We start from the raw sequence: 20,529 nt of genomic DNA on the forward strand, positions 1-20,529 counted from the left end.
CTGTATTATTTTCATCTTCTATTAAGTATTTCTCTCCCTTGTGTCACTCAGCTATACTCCAGACAGTGATTAAAATGTGGCGTTCCAGCAGAGTAACAGCAATGGAACAATTTCATATTTTCCTCCCTTGATGAGCCCTTAGCTGTGTTAATGGAAGCCCTGAATAATATGGTGTGAATTAATCAGCTTGTCTTCTGCTGCTATCGCTGGTGAGTGCTTGTGAGAGAAATGTTTCATCTCAGGTGGTCCACCTTGTTTTCTCAGTTTCAAAAAGTAAGATTACAAAGTAATATAGCTCTTTAAAAACAAAGGGAAACAAACTCTAAAAAGCTACCAAAAAGAAAAAGAAAAACCAACTTTCTGTGAGCAAATAAACAAAGATTGAAACTCCAGATTCTCTTGGTATGTGCATCTTTGGGATCCGTGTTGTGGAAAGTGTGATGTCACGGTGGTGGTCTGTGTGCTGCTGAGGGTCACTGATCCGTGGAGTCTTGGCCAGCATGGCGAAGCGCTCTGCTTCCTCTGCTGAAAAATCTCCTTTCCAAACACATGATGTAAGTAAGCTTGCTGGAATGGCTGGAAGATGGAATCTGAATCCTTTTGGTACGACTGAGCAAAGTTTGGTAAGCATGGAAAGAAAAACTTGGGTCTCCATAATACAGAATTATGTTTTTTTTTTTGTACTGTCAGTGGAAATAAAAAAACCCAAATTAAATTAATTTGTAAGAGACAAGGTCTGTATAATAGCAAGATTGAACTAAATATTCTGTTAATCTGTTTTGAAGTAGTAAAAAAAAATTAATCATTTTCTTCCAGCTCAACTGATAGTAAACATTTTTTACTTAAGTGTTTAAAATGCAAATAAAAATGCTGTCTTGGTGGTTTTTCTGTTTCTGCCTTTCACAATGTTGTTAATAGGGAAAGCAGATGTATCAGATGGCAGCTCCCAGGTTATGTAGCATCTTCTTTCTCTCTCTGCCTCTTACTGAAAGCTCTCACCACTGAAGGCACTAGCCAACATTTATTACACTTTGCATGCCCAAGTCCCATTCCCGAAGCACAACTGATTGTCATTGTAGAAAGCAGCTATCTGGGCAGGTGCTCAGGCTGTGTGGCTGGGAGGAATAATACACCACTGCCTGACTCTGTGCTTGAAGAATGTGTTCAGGACTTCCAGCTGATCATTATTTTTTCTGGCAGGGTAAGAGAGAATTCAGCAGTTTTGGGGTTTTTGTTTGTTTGTTGTTTTATTTTATTTTTTTTTAAAGTTACTCAGCTTTAGAAGACTCTAGCTAATTAAATTATTTTGCTGCCCAGGTTTACTGTGGATAATGGCTTAAACACCAGAAGTTTGAATAAGGCACTTATTCACAAGGAATGATTATTATGGCATTTGCTATTCTGCCCATTGTCAGCTAAAGAGGATGCCTTCCATTATACAGGCCAGCCAAACCTTAGGTGTTTTGCAAGAAGAGTCATTGACAGACCTGAGATGCCTGTCAGCTTCAATTGTTGCATCTCCCACTGCATGTCCTTATCCTTTTCACGCTCCTGGGAACTCTAGGCCTGTGCTCATTATGTTAACCAATACCTCTTGCTCCCATGTAGAAGTTAATGGTCATTGCTTTTCCTGTATTACAGTGTGTGTTTTCATTTAGGCCCTCTGTGGTTTCTGATGAATTACACAAATTCAGCCTATTCTACTTGCAGACACAGCAAGTTCTTTGCACAAGCATATAGCTGAAGTAATTTATTTAAAAGCATCCTAGTAAAAATATTTTCCTGGTTTTGTCAGCCACTACTGGTTTTCATTTTTGGGGAGTAAATAGTAGTGTTCATTTTGGTAAATCCTCTTTCATTTTCCCTGTTTAAAATATATACAGCTGCCCTATGTAAATAACTTACTGTGCTTAAAGATGACACTGCGACAGCTGTAATGCCCACAACCACCATGAAAAGCCCAAACATTCTATGAGGGAAGATCTGTTAAGATCCAAACATGGGGAAAATACTCAAATAGAAATCCCCCAGGATAGAAACAAAGTAAAAAAGGCTGCAGGCAGCAAGGAAGGAATGTTCTTCCACAAAAATGTCCAAAAAAAGGTATAATTGCAGGTGATATTCTTCCCCTGAAAGAGAAAATTGAATTGTTCAGATCAGACACAACTGATCTAACTGCGTGTTGGAGCCTAAGTACCTAGTTCCAGTTTTTGGGGAATGTGGGAGAAAGGAGATGCCAAATGTCAGCGCATGGACTTAATTGTGCTGGAGAGGGTTTTCCCCTGTGTCTGGTTTTGCAGCTTGGTACAGTTGTGTAACACCGATAATAGGAATGTGGTGCTGTGAATAGCACGGGCTAGCCCAGAGGCTGTCACTCTTCTCAGCACTGGTTTTCTGTCACTGTTTAATTTGGTGAAAGCCATGGTGGAGATCAGTGGACTTTAGGATGCCTGGAATTTAATTTTGCATTTTTGTCATATTGTGTTAACTGAGAAATCCAAATAGGTTATCTCATTTTTCTTCGGTTCTGTGCTGAAAATGGGAAAGCAAATCTTCATTTAGATTTTTCATTAAGCAAATTTAGATATTTTTCTGTAGTATAAATTCAATCAGCTTCTTTGGGAAGATGGTGAAAATTCTGGATAATAGTGCTAGAAAAAGCAGTGGAGGTTTTGAAGTTTTCATGACATTTTTCTTACAACAGCAGTTGCCGCAGACCAAACACCATTAGAAAAATCGGAAAGGTGCTACAGGAGAAAATGATGCTATGTGGAAGATAGTTTAGGAAACTACAGTTTATAATAGTGCTTTTATTTACCATAGCATGAAAAGTGTTTAGAGAAGAGCCCCAACATTTGAACAAGGCTGATGGGGCTTCAGGCAGGTGGTTGCCACTCCTGTGCAGGCTGGTGCACAGTAGCAGTTCCACTGAGCTGTCTCACGAAGCCTCTGCTTTGCAGAGTACATCAGAATTTGGGTTTTCTTTTGAAGCAGTGTTGAAACTGGGTGTTGTGTAATGACTTGTTTTGACCTTGGAAAGAGTTTTTTTTTTTTTAATTTAAGATCGTGCTGATACTAGCTGCAGGATGGCAGAATGATTCCTGAGGACACATGCTTGTATGTTTTGGTTTTTATTTAGTGTCTTGTTTGAGACTGCAAGAACCATTATGATCCTCTAGTCTGTATGGGAGTTTGCACCTACTAGTTTGGGCTGTTCCCCAAAACTTAGGGATGGCTTAGCAAAAGTGTTTCTGAAATATAGCAAGACTATCTTCATCTACTAGAATGTCTGAATTGTCTATTCATACTTTGGTATTTTATTCCATGTTATATTTATTCTCCCTCTTAAACCACTTTGCATTTTATTCCTATGCTAATCACTGGTTCCTAGCCCTTGAATCCAGTCATTCCTGCTTTTTGTTGTGCTGCTGAGAGATCTGCAGTTGAGCTGGTTGCTGGCTGTGGGCAAAGGCCTTCTTTCCCTTCAATAAGTTGAGCCAGTTGAGCTCCATTACGACTACTTTTTATTATTATTGTGTGTATGACTGCAGCACCTGACTGCCTAAGGCTCTGCTTACATTAAGTGTTAAGCCTGGGCTTGAGCTCTGGGCTTTGGCAGCAATTCCTGCTGCGCTGCTGCTGTTGAGGTTGGAGCCCGACTGCTGTGTTCTCCTTTCTGTTCATGGGAGGCAGAGTCCAAGATCAGCTGTACAGCAGGTCTAGTAGTGCAGCTGCCATTCAGGTAGTCCTGGAAACCTGCCTTCCAGGAATAGGAGTGATGAGGAGAGTGCCATTTGTTTCTGGAGTTCTGCCTGTGGAGACGGGATCTGTCCATGCAGTGCATTGCGTCAGGAGAGAATTCACCTTGCCAGGCTTACCCTCTATGAACTGGCACATGCAGGGTCTGGGTTCTGGGTGCTCCCCTGAGTCTTTGCAGGCACAGTGCACACTTCTGGATGCCTTTGGATGGGAAAAACAGTCTCCTCTGTGGCATACTCAGGACTGGGACATAAACCCAGGAGATGACCCTGATCTCAGACAAATGAGAGAGCCTACCAAGATAGGATAACTGTGTCAGTCCAGTGCCCCATCATACTGATAGTATTCTGCAAGTGTAAGGGTAGAGGATTTCTTTTACTAAAAAAAAAAAAAAAGTACAGCAGCAGCTAAAGCCACACCCTTTAGAAGATACAAATAGATACTAGGGCTATTGTCCTGTATTGAAGTGAGGTAGAAGTAGGTTTGTTAAGTATGTGACAACTGGATGGGATAGGCTGTTAAAAGGACAGTGATAGAAAGCAGATTTATGTGATAGAAAGCAGAACCAGTGAAGAAGGGTGATGTGGGTAGAGGAATAAGCTGGGAAAATTACTTTTGGAGTACTGTATAAGTAGGACAAGATTGATTTAGTTGAAACTAGAGGAAGAGGTGGATTGCAAAGTTTATGTTCCAGACCAAAAGTTTTACAGTTCAATAAGTGTCATAATATCAATGTCCTGTTTTGAAAATATCCTTAATAAGTTTATGAACTTCTGTTCATCTCTAAACTTCTGGGTTTGGTTGCTGGGAACTGTAAATTACCCTTTTCCACCTCACATGTCAGTTTGAGCATGGGTAACACAACTTCCTTCTGGGAGGAGACAGGATGCCTTCTAGGCTTGAATATCTTTCCTGTTCCTAGCTTATATGTATGTAAATTAAAAAATATTGATTTTGGATGGTAGCTTGTGAGATGAAAAGATAACCTAAAATGGTGTTTTCATTGTATGATCCCATCTGATACAAAACATAGGATGAGCCATATGATGGGACTGGGGTTAAGTCTCCTCCCCAGCTTCTGGCATCTTTCTTGCAACTTTCTTTGGGAAGATAGACAGTGATGCTGACAGGTTACGTATGTGAAGGCATTCACATTGCCTTAAGATATCCTCACCTGATGAATTCAGGGCCATCCAGGAAATTAGAAGAGACTCCCTTGGCTCCCACATCAGACTTTTCTGTTTTCTTTTTTTTTTTTTTTTTAAGCTTTTTTTTTTTTAGCAAAGAATAAGCCTCTAAGAAGCTCCTTTCACATTACACAGATGTTAAAAAAGAATTCTTCCATCCTTTAATGAGAAAACGTTGCTTCTGGATTTCAGATTGGAAGACATTCTGTGCCTCCACTGTCCTCTATCCTCAGAATAGTTATGCAGGTGCTGGTCTACAGCAAACTTCCTGCTGCAAGGTGACAGCAGAGCAGGTAAATGCTTCATGTCTGCTAGCAAAGTACTAAATCATGATTTCCCTCTGAATTTTGCCATCAAGGACATTACAAAAGGAGAGTGGGAATTCCCAGCCAAAGGCGGCCATTTCAGTTGGTAGCTAACAAGATCTTACAGACATCAAAAAATAAATGAGGTTCCCTGCTCCAGTTGCAGCAACAGTCATAGAGCTTCAAAGAGGTCACAGGTGTGGAAATTGGAGGTCTCTTAATGGAGACTGAGATAAAAAGGGATTATTTAAAGCCTTGGATGTAAGTTTCTGATCTGAAGAGTGGTGAGTAATGCAATTGCTGGGAGGTATCTTTGACTTTGCCTGGAGAATGCTAACATGCAATCAAAATGCTTGCCCACAGCCAAACTGTTTTTTCCCTTTCCACTCTTTAGAATAATAAAAAGCATTACACACAAACCCCACTGTTAATGCAACATGTGGGTGAAGTTCCAGGCTATTGTGTACAAAACTCAGTCCTAATTCCAGCAGTAATTTTAACTTGTTCCTCTCTCACTCTCCCCTGTTGTTTGGTGACACCACAGGAAGTGATGCAAAGTTCTCTGTTTGTGCATGTATTAACTTAGGTTGAGTATATCTAATCTCTTGATTGTCTTTATTTTCCTGTCAAAGTCTCAGCTGTAATACTTTGCAATTAGAAACTTTTAACATTTAACTTCAGTGTTTTGTCTGTTTTCAGTTCTGTTAGAAGCTGGTTCTACTGCTTGTGGATGTTTTGCTTCTATTCTGTTTATAATGCAATCTGACATTTGTTTTCCTCTTTCTCTTGAGGCTGATTTTGTTCATATTACAGTTTCCTTGCAACACATGTTTTCTTATTTTCTAGTCTGCTGTTTTTGAGGCCATCAGCAGTTTAGGCTGTGAGGTCCTGCCCTTGTCTATACTTGATAGAAAAAGCATAGTGAATACCACTAAAAATTCATAATTTGCTGCCAGCTATCTGTGGTAACCTTGACATCTCCTGTTTGATCATAAGAGCTCCAGCAATAATTGCTGAATATAAAAGGGTTTTTAGCATTGCCTTTGTATGCGGGGTGTGAGAAAGTCCAAGGCTTTTTATTTATGCTGGTATATTACACCATATAATTGCATCCATCTTTTGATCTGTGGTATGAATTAGTTCCATTGAAAACATGTTTTCTATTTTTAAATGGGCTGTCTTGATCCGAGTTCTTGAAACAATCTGCTTTTTGGTCTTGTTTTTGTGTATATTTTCCATATTGTGCTGGGTTTAATATAGTTGTTGACATATTGGTTTTCAGTGTTTTTTCCTTACTGTTTTCTCTATTTTGTATAAATCTCTTCATGTTTTATGTTACACTGTTTTATTTTTCTGGATCAAGTATTTAACTTATTTCATATCTGACCATTTCATAGTTTATAACATTTGATGCTGAAGTGCTGTTAGCCAGTGTTAGAAAAGTAGAGCGGAGATGTAGGGATCTTAGTGCCATGTTTTCATACTTGACTTAACTGAATACTCTGTATTCAGGGATGGTTGGACTGAAAGCCCAGAGCTTCAATAATTTATGAAGTCAGTAGGGATGCAGAAGGATCTTCTTGAAACTCGGATCACAGGTGGATGATCTCTGCAGAATCCCACTTTTCTCCGCGGGTCAGTAGCCTAGTCTCAGTTTTTAATTTGAGTGTTAACACTTTAACTTCACTTTGGAAGTTAACACTTCCAAGGAGCATTATATTCTCCTTGTCTTTTCTGTGCCTCTTGTGATGCTCACAAAAGCATGAGCTGAGCTACCAGGAGGACAGGGCTGCTGTCCCTGAGAATGGCAATACAGTGTTTTCCTGTGTTCCTCAACCCAAAATCATTCGCTCTTCTCTTATGCTTGATGGCCTTTTCAGCTGCTCTGTGTAGCAGCTTCTGTGGTAGAGCCCTGGTCTGTGATGAGGGCTGCTCTTTGTCATAAAATAGTAGAGACAGAATGGCACGTGTCAAGTTTGGCAGAGCAGGAAGATACCAGATATTCCAAGTATTTGTTTCATGCTCCATCCATTAGATGTTCCTTCTTGATTTAAGACCCTTGCCTTGCTGTGCCTGTGGTTGTAGTGCGTGTTGAGAGTGCGTTCATGTGTGCATTTTTTCCCTTTGCAGTCGTTCTGCTTGAGGTGTGTGCTTGCTGGGGGTTTTTTAATCAGTTCATGTTGATTCTTATCATCTGTATAATAGTTTGGGGTTGATGTAATCATTGTTACATGTATTTCATTAAAAGATGTGTGTGTACTTAGGCGTTTGCATAATTCATGAAGTCAAGTATGTTCACATACCCCTTGTTAGCACGTGAGTGCATGTAGTAAGTATGTACTTCTCTTCTTTGTATCAGTGGCTCATTGGGAAGGGTGCACTGCATTTATTTGGTGTGTGTATATACGTAAAAATCCCACAAATTCTACCATTTATTTTCTTTCTTCTACACCCACCTCGAAAACGTAAAGAAAAACACACACTTCTGCTAAGGTTCTAGGATAGTTTATTTTTTCATTCAGCCATTAGTTTATTCGTTCAGGAGTTGTACACTGGAAAAAAAAGTGCATCCATTAGACAGTGAGGGCTTTATTTATGAGGGGGGTGGTGTTTCAAAGGGGAAGCTGTCAAGTCCCAAAAGAGCCTTTCATGGTGTATTCTCAGCGTGCTTCTGAGGCCACTGCTCTGCTCATCAGGAGGAGAGGCAGAAATGTGGGCTTTACAGAGCAACTGTGTGTTTCACTGGTCCCTGCGCTCACTGACGTTTATTTACATATTGGGAGAGTAAATGGGTAGAACAGATGGCAACCAGACATTTGGTGGTTCTGTTCCCGTATGCTCCTCAGGGGTCTTGCATTCAGTTTTTGCAAAAAACCTTGTCCTATAGGGAGGAGAAAAAACCCAGGAGCCTGGTTAGAACTATGAAACGCTTGTTGGGTTTTTGCATTAGTGACAGATTAAAGCATTTAGTAAAATGTGAAATAATTACAAGGATTGTTTTACAAGTCCAGATAGTTGTTCCTTAGTATAAGACTATTGGGGTGTCAGTCTCTCTCATTTGATTATTTCTTATTTTCACCACTGGAGCAAATGCATCTAGATTTGAAGCTGGCAATCTCTTCTTTCTATAAAGTGAGTTTGAAAAGTACACGTCTATTTATATGGGTCTTGAATACCTTTTGGTCTTTTCTGCAAATGTTGTTATTCATTCGTGCTCTTGTAAAAACAGAATATCTGAAAATTTTGCAGGATTTTCCAGGATATTTAATATGTGTTTCTTCACAGTTTACAGTTGTGAAGCGGGAGATTTGCTTCCACACCAAGCTGAGTTTTTTTCTTATTTTCTTTGTGCACCCTGGAATGTTGGAGCAGGGCTGCTCCAGAGTGCTGGGCAACTCGCTTTAGTGGTTTGGGTTGTTGGGGTTTTTTCCAATGTGTGCATGTTGGGTTTTTTTAGAGAAGTGCTAATTAAAACACTTTCCTTGGGCAAAACTGTAATATTAAATACACATTTTGAAAATATGTTAAAAGGGAGTGATGCGAGTCAGGTTTTGAATGTGTAAAATTCTCAACCTGCAGATTGTTCCTTCCTGTAAAGTGGCCAGGTGTTTCTCAGTAAAGTGGGGACAAATCAGATGAAAATGGAAGAGCTTGACCTTTTGCACAGCATGTCAAATCAGCAGCTCCAACAGTTTGTGGCATGATGAATTCCAACACCTTATTGGTAAACACATGAAACTGCCTAGCAGTTATAGGAGAACCTGTCAAATAATGTAAATACCAGACCTCTGCTAATCTCAACTACAATGTGGAATCTCCTCGTGTTATATAAAAAAGTAAGCTTTTCTTTAATAAACCTTTCTGGAATAAGAGGTCAATCCTGAAATAGTTTGCTTTAAACCAACATAGTTTTCAAAAGTAAGAGTAGAATTACTGATTGATCCTCCATGGATTAACTCAGGTTTTTTCTAAGTATTGTCTAATGCCCTTCTCATTAAATATTGTCCTTTAAAAAGACAAAATTAGGCAGCCATGTCACACTGCAGGGAGGCTTAGCATGGAAAATGGCAACAGAGAAAGTGAAAATGGTAACTGTCAGAAAAGAAACACTGTCTTCTGGAGAGGCCCTTAGAAGGTTGATCGTTAACAAAAAGTGGAAATTTGCTACTTTTGTGTCAGCCATGCTGCACAAATATTATGTTAGGATTAGTTTAAATTAAGTTAATTGCTGAACTCATAGGTTTTTGGCAGCATATCCCACAACCCACGTGAAATACAGAAAGTTTTTTCTAAATAACAGTTTTTAGGTGGATTATATTGATAGTGTCCACCGTTAATGAAGCTGCTGTGTCTTGCTCCATATGTGACAATGTTCCTGTGCCTTATGCAGCAGTTCTCTTAAAACCTGTACAAGGGATTTTGGAATCCTTTGAGATCAAAATGAAGTACAAGCCTCCTATTAAACAGGACCTAACGTCCTCTTTTTTTTTTTTTTTTTTTTTTTTTTTTTTTTTTTTTTTTTTTTTTTTTTAATAATGTGGAGTATTGCTGGTTTTAGGAAATGTATTTCTAAACTAAGCCCACCATCGCAGTGCAATTACTGAGTAAATCACATCCTAGATAGTCTTTGGGTTTTTTTGTCCCCCGATAAAATAACATAGTTTAAATATCTTTTCCAGCACTTTGTAGCCAGATGCAAAGTCAGCTAAAAAAGAGTTCTTCAGAAAGATTTCTTTTCTACCTCATTATATAACTAAAAGTAGCTGCTGAAATTACTGCAGAATTTCTTACTGGTCTTGAAAGCCATGGCTTCTGTGTCCTTAGGAGCAGATGAAGATAATTTAGATGGTCACATATTCTTTATGGTCCAGAGCTGGAAACGCATTAATCAAATAACAGTAACAGCAGGACTCAAGAAAAGCACACTGGTAAAACCCAGGAGCTATTTTTGTCAGTGGTAAATTAAAAAAAAAAAAAGTTAAAGTGTGTATTTGGTTTTGGGTGCTCAAATGCTAGTCCATATGTGGTAATTTGTATCTCTGAAAGGTTTGCTGTTTTTTTTCCTTCTTTGACAGACTGATGTCTTGGTGTTGAGCTGCGATCTGATCACAGATGTTGATTTATATAAAGTCGTGGACCTCTTTCGGACACATGATGCTTCTCTCTCCATGTTGATGAAGAAAACTCATGAACCAGCAGAAGGGGTACCAGGACAGAAAGGGAAGAAAAAGCCAGGTATGTAGGAAGGAATACATATTTATCAATAAATTATAGAGAAACCAGTGGTATGTATGATATGTTTAGTTATCAATCCCAAAGCAAAAGAAATAAAAAGGCACAGATACCCTGTTTTTCCTCAGATTCCCTGGTGAGGGTGTGACTTGGTTTTTTCCAGCTCAGAATTAAGTATTAGACTCGTGTAATCTTGCAGGCTGTGATCCAAAGCTCACAAGAGTTAAGGGAAAAGCTCCAGGTGACTTCAGTGAGTTTTGGATGAAACCCTGAATTTTTGTTACATATGAACATTAAAACCGTTAGGTTTTTCAAGAGCACTAAGCATCAGCCAGATTATAACTGGGAATTTTACACTGACTGTAGGGACCCAGCACTGGGTGGGTAACAAACACTTCTAGAAATTCTCCCCTCTCATGGTATGTTGTGAATTACTCTTCTGAAATCACATCCAGGAGCCTTTTGCTAGGCAAAACTCCCACTGATTTCAAGGAGTTGATTAGATGCTTATCTTGTCCATTAGTTAGTGCCTTGTAATCTTTAATGTATCTGTTCTCACAACACTGCTGTAAGGCAGAGCAGGGCTATTATACCCATTTTACTTATATGCTAAAAGTACTAAATAGCACTCAGTTGTTCCCACACCATGCTTTTCCTTTTCTGTTAATGATATCTGTTAAAATGCTGAGCCTTGACTATTGGCAGCTTAGTGGGACCTGGTCCTTGATTAAAGCTCAGAGACATTACTGGAATACAAGTAAGAAAATGTAGCTTCAAACTGTTTGAGAGAAGAGTGAATTGCAAGCCAATAGTTGTCTGAAAGTGGGGGAAATACGTTTTTAAAAGAAAACTTCTCAGGCTCTGCATGAAGATTTTTCTGGAGCAATGTGTAAGGTTAGTAGGCCTGAAAGCATTTAGTACTAGGACTCTCAAACAGCTCTAACTCCCCTATTTTTGAAAAGGCAATCTAAGTGCTAATGGCACATAAAACATTGTCAAGAGCACTGCAACAGCAGAGAGTTGAGCATTTAGGAGTTGCAAACTAATGGGTCTGTGGTTAAACATCATAGAGCTGCCCAGCATGTGAGCTCTGAGCACACAGGGTAGGGGTGAGGAGGTCTGTGAGGATAAACAAGATTATCTGAAGGCTCTTTGCAAATATAAACACATCAGATTGTACATGCATTCTTATTTTGCTTGTTTTTTATGTTGGTGTGCTTGACTTTTAGCATAACTCTTCCTACATGACTTGTTGACATTTCTGTGTTTTTTCAGATCTGTAAAAGACCAAACTTGAAAAGACTAAAATTCCATTATGTAGAAGTGTTCTGTCACCCCTGGTGTTTTTCTGTGGGGCTCAATGCTAAGATCTCCCATGCAGAGCACCACTTGAGCTGCCATGGACAGCAGTAGTGACATGTTTCCTGTGAACTGCCTCCGATAAGACATGAACTCTACGAGGCCTGTTTTAGTCATTTGTTAAAAGCAGGGGAGGGCCAAGACAGGAATCTTAGGTTCTTCTCCAGGTTCTGGAGGAGGGAAGCACATTTTAGAGAGTACCAGACCCTCCTGGCTTTCATTCCTACTTGACTAAATCTACCTTATTGCTGTCAGCATTACCTTTGCTCATCCATCTTCCTTTGCCTAATCTGGCTTCTTGCTGCCACCAGCCTCCATTCCTGTTCTCTTTCCTTAGTTTCCTTCCTCAAGGATCCTTGTCGAGAGCCTGCCTTTTCTTTGTCATCTATTATACTCTTTTCTTTCACTGAAGATGGATGGAACTGCCAGTTCCATCTTCTGTCCTGTTTCTGACTTCTTGTCTTCATCCGGTTTATTTATCTGCCTATAGTCACCTTTTCTGATTCCTGTCCCATCTAGTGTCCTTTAACAGGCAATCACAGTTTCCAGTAGTTTTCAGGGGCTGTTTCCTTTTCCTTCCAGCCTGTCCTTGTTTTTATGTTTCTTTTCTTTTCCCTCACCCCTGTGAGTTTATGACTTTTATTTCCTTGTAAAAACAGACTGCAAAAAGACAACAGATTAAACTCTTTCCCCTGGAACAGTCATTGCAGCATGGCTGTGGAGCCTCGTGGCTTGTGTTCTTTGCTTTTACCACTTGATGGTACAGAAAACCTTAGGTAGCACCTGCTATTTGATCAGTCCTAGGAGCTGAGGAATTGGAACAATCGATCCTTAACAATAAAATATGCAGAAACATTTGCAGGAAAAATAGAAGGCTAGAGAACAATACAGCATGTGAACCTGCAGTTTTTCAAAGATTGATTAGAGCTTTTCAAGGGAAGGGACACCAAACCATTTCCACTTATGCTAAACACTTTTTTTTCCTTAGCCTTAAAACCAGCTGAATGGTTTTTGCTGAAGTTTTTCAAATGTTCCTCTTAAGCCAGGCAGCTGGCATTGGAAATTTCATCCCAGACAGTTAAAACTTGGTGAAGCTTATAAGCACCCGAAGACAAGATATTAACATGGAGTATGTTAGGTAGTTTTTCATAGTAGGTGGCACTATTAGCTCCTTCTCTAAATTGTGACACATACAGGTTTTTATGTACTTGGGCTCTACTGTTCAAGGGTCTGTATTAGAAAATAGATCCCATTACAAGCCACTAGATTTATTTTTTCACTGTCCTACAAAGCAATTCATTTTTTGAGAAGGATCAACAAGATGTTATTTCACATACGTCATGGAATCTGATACAGAGTTGTTGCTTTTGGGGTATTATTGAAAATTCAAGAACTGTGATATAAAGAACAGTTCTTAAATTAGCATGAATTGCAGTGTGTTAAGTGCTATAAATTCATCCTGATGGTTTCCTGCAATGTTTGACTCAGCTGCAAATTACAGGGTCTAGCTCATTGGGTTTTATATTTAGGGGATAATATAGTGACAATAATAATCTCATTGGCTTTTTAAATTGAGCAGTAAGAGCAATGGCAATAAAAAAAAATCCCACATGAAAATGTTAGTCAGTGGTAGTAACCCAAATAAACAGAGAGTGTCAGGAATTCAGATACCCAGAATGGAGCTATGTGCTTAAAGATGACCTGCAAGGGATTGAGTGGAAAATAATGTCTGAACCTTTCTTTGTATAAAGAAAGGCAGAAAAGATGGGGATGGTGACTCTTCCATGCTTATTTTTCTTGTCTAGAAAGCAGCAAGCATCTCATCACTGGTATTCTCTGTGTTTGCCAGAAGACCTCTTGGTGGTCTTGAAGGCTGCATCCTGTGAAATCCTCTCCATTTAATTGAAAGGATGGGGATACTGATTCTTTAACAGAGGTATTTTTTCCTCAAGTGTCAGTTAATTATGATTGATTAAAAAGCATTTTAAAAAATATGACTGAAATTTATTTCTTTTTGTCACTAAAGTGCTTAACATTCTCTTGTCATGTCATAATTTCTTTAGATCATTAAAGCCCTTAAAATTGATGGGGATCTAATTTGTAAGATAATTAATATATTGCAATAGCAGTGTCAAGTCCTTATTTATCTATTGTGAGGAGGCAAAACACATCCTGCATTTCATTTTTATACTTTAAATGATTTTGTTAAGTTACTGTCACTTTAACATTTCTCTCATAGTTCTTGCAGGGATTTTGTGAGCTAGTAATGTGTCTGCTCTTCCATTTTACTATATAAGTTTTGTCTTTTTTTAAATTACCAAAGTGATGTTGTTTATTGCCAGTGTACAAGGAGAAACCTGACCTGGCATCTGCTACAAAAAATCCCAGAGTGCACTCTTATGGTTTCACTGTTTGTTTCTTACCTATCCACACAAGCAAGAGCAACCAGTTTGGTGTCAGTCATGTACCTGGTCCTACTCTCTTAAAGTTGTTTTTTTCCCTTTTTCCTGTTGCATAGTTTTGCTGTAGCAGTGCAATATAAGAACAGCCAGGAGATGGGCAGGCAGGATCTGAACTTTAGGGAAGTGTTAGTGCCTTGATGAAGGAAAGTCAGTCACTGCTGTATTTCCAACCTGTCAGGAGACCCCAGTTAGGTGGCAGAGGTGAGGGCTCATTCACCCCTAATCTCAAACTTCACAGCCCTCCACAGAATGAAAATAGGCACTGCTTTCAGGACTTACTCTGAGTTTTTACAGCAAGTAAGCTTTGTCGTAATTGTACTTATTTTGTCATGGTGTTAGATGTTCAGGCCTATTTTTGTATTTCTTTGCTGTGTCATGAATTTCTGAGAAGGGTTGGGGATTTTCTGAAGGAGGGTATGCTTGATCACTTGGATCAAAGATTGCACGGGAGAACTTTGAACAGCTGCATAGATTTGACTGTTTTAACAGTAGTTATTACTGTGGTAACTCTGAAAGAACAGGTATAAGTAAAATAAGGGATGGGCCTGAACTGGGAAAAAGAAAGTCAAAAATAGTTTGTCTGAAAAATATCTTAGAGAATTAGCTACTTCTAGAGTATGTTGTTACTCCAGTGTGATTAAAGGCATAGAACTTAGGAGATCAAATATGTGCCAGTGTGTCCCAAAATAATAGTATTTATTGGAAGAAAAAATATTTTTCTTAAAATTGTACTGTGGCTTTTTTGTACAGCCTGTGCCTGTAAATATCAGTATATGGCTGTCACCAGAGTGGTGGCTCAACTACAGAGTGAAAATTAGAATGAGCTGCCACCATTCAGATGTATTCAGATGTCGTGGAAGAAAACTGTTAAAAAATAAATGCTTTGCATTTCAGTAGGCCAAAGTCCCTGCTGATGCACAGTCACTGATTGCCACAATAATACATATGAGTGTTAGGTATTCTCTTGGTAGACAATTTTATAAAAATATATTTAAACCAAGTTAACCCACACAGAAACATCCATGGTAGAAGTCGTAGAATCTATACTTTTCTGTGTGTTTGTGATATTTGTCTAAAATAGATGAGTTGCAAAATATTTACATCTCAACTGAAATCATAATCTTCTTCAGACCCCCTAATTCTGATATGGAGTGACATTATGAGAATGTTGGATTTGAAGAACTTGCTTTTTGCCTTGAGGTTGTTGTTGTTTTAATTCAGGTAGCAGGGGGTTTTATTAAAAAAAAAGAAAAGGAAAGCACAGCTCAAAATTGGGTCTTGCATGTCAGGACCTGTAGTTGGCATCTTCATAAAAAGGATGCACAAACCTTTCAGGGCCAATGTTTTGAATCCCATGATATATATCAGCTACCCCAACTGAAAAGAAGTTGAAAAAGTTATCAACAATATTTATTAAATTCATGGATTTGCTGGGATAGTTGGAGTTTGTATTTTGGGGGTGGTTGGTGGTCCCATTTGTCTTTCCAGCCTGCATTAAAATGCATAGGAATATATAATGACTGTGTTTGATTTTCTACTTCAGTGGAGCAGCGCGACTTCATTGGAGTGGATGACACAGGAAAAAGATTGCTCTTCATGGCTAATGAAGCTGACTTGGATGAAGAACTTGTCATTAAAAGATCCATCCTTCAGAAGTAAGCTCATGAGTCCTTGTAATAGAAACTGAACTTGGGATGAGATAAAATAATTGTGGAGAAAGAGAGATGGTTAAAGATAAAGTAGGATGAGAAGGAAAGAGGAAAAGCCACTTTTGCAATATTCAGGGAGCAGTATTTTATTGTTACATCATTGGAACCAACTGATAGGCTTGTCTTATACTGTTATTAGGGAAAAATCCAGGGAAAGAGAAGGAATGCATGAAAAGGTAACTCTTCTTGAAATGAAACCTATATTGCAATAGGTCAGATACAGTTTAGATTCAGAGACTGTGAAGTGTTAGACCTATAAATGAATAGGTCCTATTCCATAAATGAAATGCTAGTCTCATTGGTTGAGTCCCAAATGGATTTGAGGAGTATCCATGAGAGGCTCTCAGGATTTCATGATCCTCTTAGGCATTTAAGGCACAAAATCTCAGCTATCTTTCCAGGCCCCAAAAGATTCATTGCAGAAACCATCCTATATCCACCATTAAACTTCACTGGGGACTTGGATAAATTTATCAAATATGCCAGACAAGCTGAGCTTTCTGCACTGTGTAATTCATATCCATTAGCAGGAGAAGGAAAGATGACTTGTTCTTTATGCTCTCCAGTACAGTGTTTTCTCAGGCACACGTTGTCTGACGTGTTCTGTGCAAAGCTGTGTTGGCTCCTTGAGAGGCCAACCTTTGTAGTTTGTCCCAGGCTGACAGTCAGACTTTCACCTCTGTGAGATGAGACACCTGTGGAACAGCCATTTGAGATCTGGGAATTCATCCATGTGGACCTTTTAAGTCAAGGATGCAGACATCTGGGGTCTGCTCTCAGATAAATCTCTGCTGTGAAAGTGCCTCTGGTGTGTGCTGTAGGCCACAGCTCAGTGTAATCTTTCCTTGAACATCCCGCTACCAGATGTGAGGGAGATGCTCTGTGCCCATGGAAAGATGACACCTCCTCTGCCTGAGTTTAAGGATTATCCTAGAAGGAAGGTGATCACGAGTGGGCCCTGTTAATTGTTGTAATGCTGTCCCAGCATATTTCCACTGGCTCTCTCTTGGGCATGGCAAGGACCAAGCTGCAGGCAAGCCTTCTGCACATACACAGCAGCTGATTTGTATAGAGTAGGAAGTTCATCACTGATGCATTCTGTGGGTTTGTGCACATGAAGACTAACAGATATGTTTTGGGCTAGGGGAGGAATATTTTATCTAATTTTAGTGACAGGCTTGTCTTTATGGCTGTCTCCTGGCACTAGAGGGTGGCTGTGGTATAATGACTTATAAACTGCTGTAACATATGTGATCTTAGTTGACCCCTGATTTTACAGGTTCATCTAACCAGAGGATTCTCATTCCTATAGCTAAATTTATCAGGCTTTATCCTGCAAGCTAAACTTTGCCCTCAGTAGCACCTGTTCAGTTATATTGTCTTCAGCAGATCTTAAGCCTTACTGTTTGGGATTTGGTGAATGGAGTGTTGATGATATACAGATGGGATAAAAATCTGTCTCCCTGTAGTTCTTGCATGCACAGCTATGAAAGCAAATGGAAAGTGTTAGCCACCCTCCAAGTAAAGCCCAAAGATGCTAGGATAGTGTAGAAGAACAAAAAGAGACCTGCTAAGTGTTAAAAAGAATAAAAAATAAATAAAAATGTTACTTTGAAGCATCAAGCAGAAGTATTGGGCCAGTACCCGTACCTGGGTTAGCCTCTGACATCTGAAACTGACAACTGTCGATGCTGGTGTGCTCTCTCTGTCCTACAGCTGCCATCTTTAGGAAGCTCTGAGGGAAGCAAAATATATAAGGAAATCATCAAGTAATTTCATTTGAGGCAAATCCAGGGTAACAACAACTGCGGGAGCTCTAGGAAGACAAAGTGTTGGCAGCTAATGGTGTTTTAACCACTGAGTTGTCTAGACCTGCTCAACCCCTGATTTTCTCATGTGAGAAACAAAAGCAACGCTTGAAACAGTCTTTGAAGTCTTTTTTAAATACATCATACTAAAGAAAGAGAAAAAAATGCAAAAAAAAAAAAAAAAAGCAAGCCCTATCTCATTTTCTTCATGGATCACTTGACATGATTGACTTTCAGCTGCCATGTTGGCTGCTTCTTGATCTCTGGACTTTGTTTTGATGAAATAACAGACTTTGTTGCAAGATGGTGGGAGAATTTCCAGTACATTCATTTGTTCCTCTGTAAAATACAATAGACATCTTGAGGGTGTTGCTTTTGTTTGTTTTGCTTTTAATGGTCCCTTTGAAGGGCTATAGTGGTCTTGTTATATGAACTCTAGAACTCCTCCAGTGCTTGTTTTGTTCTTCAGATCCTTTGTCTATTTTCTTTTTCCTCTTTTAAAGGAGGGGAGTGGAAGGAGGGACAGGGAGGGAGTGGTGAAAGGAATGGGAAGAGGGAAGATGAGCTTTTCTTTAAAGCTAGGAATCTTGTTACTGGTAAAAATCTAGACCCCATACAGAAATGGTTCAAAGGCCCTTTGGCTTCCCCTCCTCACAGGAGGGAAGTTGTGTTGACAAAACACGCAAAACTGTAGAACGCTAATTTAAATCCTTGAAGAAAAACCTTCTTCCTGACCTTTGCCTTCTTCCTATCATTGGATTTCATGCTCTTCACTTTCCTGCCATAAAAGAGCAGCTGGTGAGGAGGGACAGGGGAAAACACACCTTCTCCTGAGTACCTTTTGAGTATTAAATATTTATTTGCTCTTGACCCGGGTGTTTTCTAGTGGAAGTGTTGCAAAATGAAATATTTTAGTGGAATTTCTAAGCTCATAGTGAAACCTGTTATTCTCTTTCTCAATTTGGTTAGGATTTCTTTTCCAGATTTGTTATTTTGATTTGTGTTGTGGTTTTGTAAGTCGTGGATAGCCATTTTGGGTTTGGGACTGCATCTCCTTGTTACACCACAGAAAGGAGTCTGGATTTTGCTCCTTTGCTTGCCAGAGCAAGTCTGGCAAAGCTTTCAACTTGGCGAGTAAAATTATCTTTTATTTTCCCTGTGCTGTTAATCACCCTGATGACAAGTCCCACAGGTAGCATCCTTCCTCAGTAAACAAGTGGAAAACAATATCAAATACATCTATTCAGGCACGTTTTGGCGTGCAACAGGCTGAGCCAAAAGACAAATTTATTGGTGGTGCCTAGAGAGACTAATGCTGCTGGGGAAAGCATTTTCAGGGAAATGGTTCCCTGTTTGGGTAATGAGAGCTTATAAAAAGCTATGAACAGCCTGTGCATGTCATTCACTTTGGCAAATAGCTACAAGATGAGATACTAGAATGAAAGAAATACAGTTTGGGGACGTTTCAGAGCCAGCTTAGGGCCCTTTGAAGAGAAAAGAATAAAATTATGTGCTCATCCCTGGAGCCTGGTTTTGCCGGTGACATCTCTCTGACTTGGGTCTTGACAGGATGAAGGAGTGAGGAAATGATGAGAATTCCATAGCTGCTGCCTCTGCTTTGGGAGGGGGCAAAGGTATTTGTTTTCAAAGCACAATTACAATGGACAGGGAGCTTTTTGCTCCACCTCTGATATTTATGGTCATGCAAAGTGAAACAGTAAAAGACACCTGTTGGAGCAGGTCTAAATTTGGAGCATTTCCTTTTAAGATCTTGTGGGCTGTGTAGGGGTGAGTTCAGCCTTCGTGGGTGTTCTGTCTGCACAGATGCAGGTGCAGGGCTTCTCCTAGAGAATATGTTAATAAATCACCATGACAATTCCAGCTACTTATTACCTCATGTGCTTCAGACAGAAAGGAATGCCTCATCTATAAGTATATATAGTACTAACATTAGTAACCTTGAAGTAACAATGCAGATCTGTTTTTAAGGTAATTTTGTAAAAAGAAGGAGTAAGATTGGGGAGTTTTTTCTTCCTTTTCTCCTTGTAAATTGTGTAGTATAATTTCAAAAGTCAGCATTGCCAAGTGGTAGGTAAAGGGAGCTCAGAAACAGCTTTGATACACTTGATTTCCTTTCTGTTGCCTTGGGATATAATCCTTCTTCTCTTTTTTTTTTTTTTTTGTTTTTTTTTTTTTTTTTTTTTTTTTTTTTTTTGTTTTGTTTTTTTTTTTTTGGTTTTTTTTTTTGTTTTTGTTTTTTTGGTGGGGTTTTTTTTGGGGGGGGTTGTTTTTGGTTTTTTTTTTCTTTTGTTTTGTTTTGTTTTCCTGCTGATAATTTGTTTGAAATAAGTGGATCATATATAAACATGCTACAACTTCCTTAATGTTTCTGCTCTCTAAAACTGTTGTTCTTGGGAAATTGGCATCTCTGAAATACTCTGCTGCTCTTATGGTGGTTCTTTTTCTCTTTTAAAATCTATTTCCTTTCGAAAAGCTGGGAATGACACCAGTATAGGCAGATGCTCTACAGTGTGAAGGATCCTAAACTAAATCATGGGCAGATGTGCCAGATCCAGCTGTGCTGAGGAAGAGGGCCACCACCCTGAGCTTATGCCCAGTTGGACTTGAGTACTCCATAAGCCACGTGTGTCAAAAATAACTTCATGACTTCTGATAGATTAAACAGCAGGACTTTGATAACTTGGTTC

General features: G+C 39.2%; 1 protein-coding gene across 1 annotated transcript in view; it reads left to right on the plus strand.

Moving 5' to 3' along the window:
- EIF2B3 (eukaryotic translation initiation factor 2B subunit gamma) overlaps nucleotides 1-20,529 on the plus strand; it is a 99,237-nt gene that overhangs the window by 10,297 nt on the left and 68,411 nt on the right. Inside the window, exons 3-4 of the mRNA XM_053950872.1 lie at nucleotides 10,327-10,486; nucleotides 15,848-15,959. Coding sequence (XP_053806847.1) covers nucleotides 10,327-10,486; nucleotides 15,848-15,959 — 272 coding nt within the window. The remainder of the gene's footprint in view (nucleotides 1-10,326; nucleotides 10,487-15,847; nucleotides 15,960-20,529) is intronic.

This window comes from Vidua chalybeata, chromosome 9 (genome assembly GCF_026979565.1).
Source record: "Vidua chalybeata isolate OUT-0048 chromosome 9, bVidCha1 merged haplotype, whole genome shotgun sequence".
NCBI lineage: Eukaryota > Metazoa > Chordata > Aves > Passeriformes > Viduidae > Vidua > Vidua chalybeata.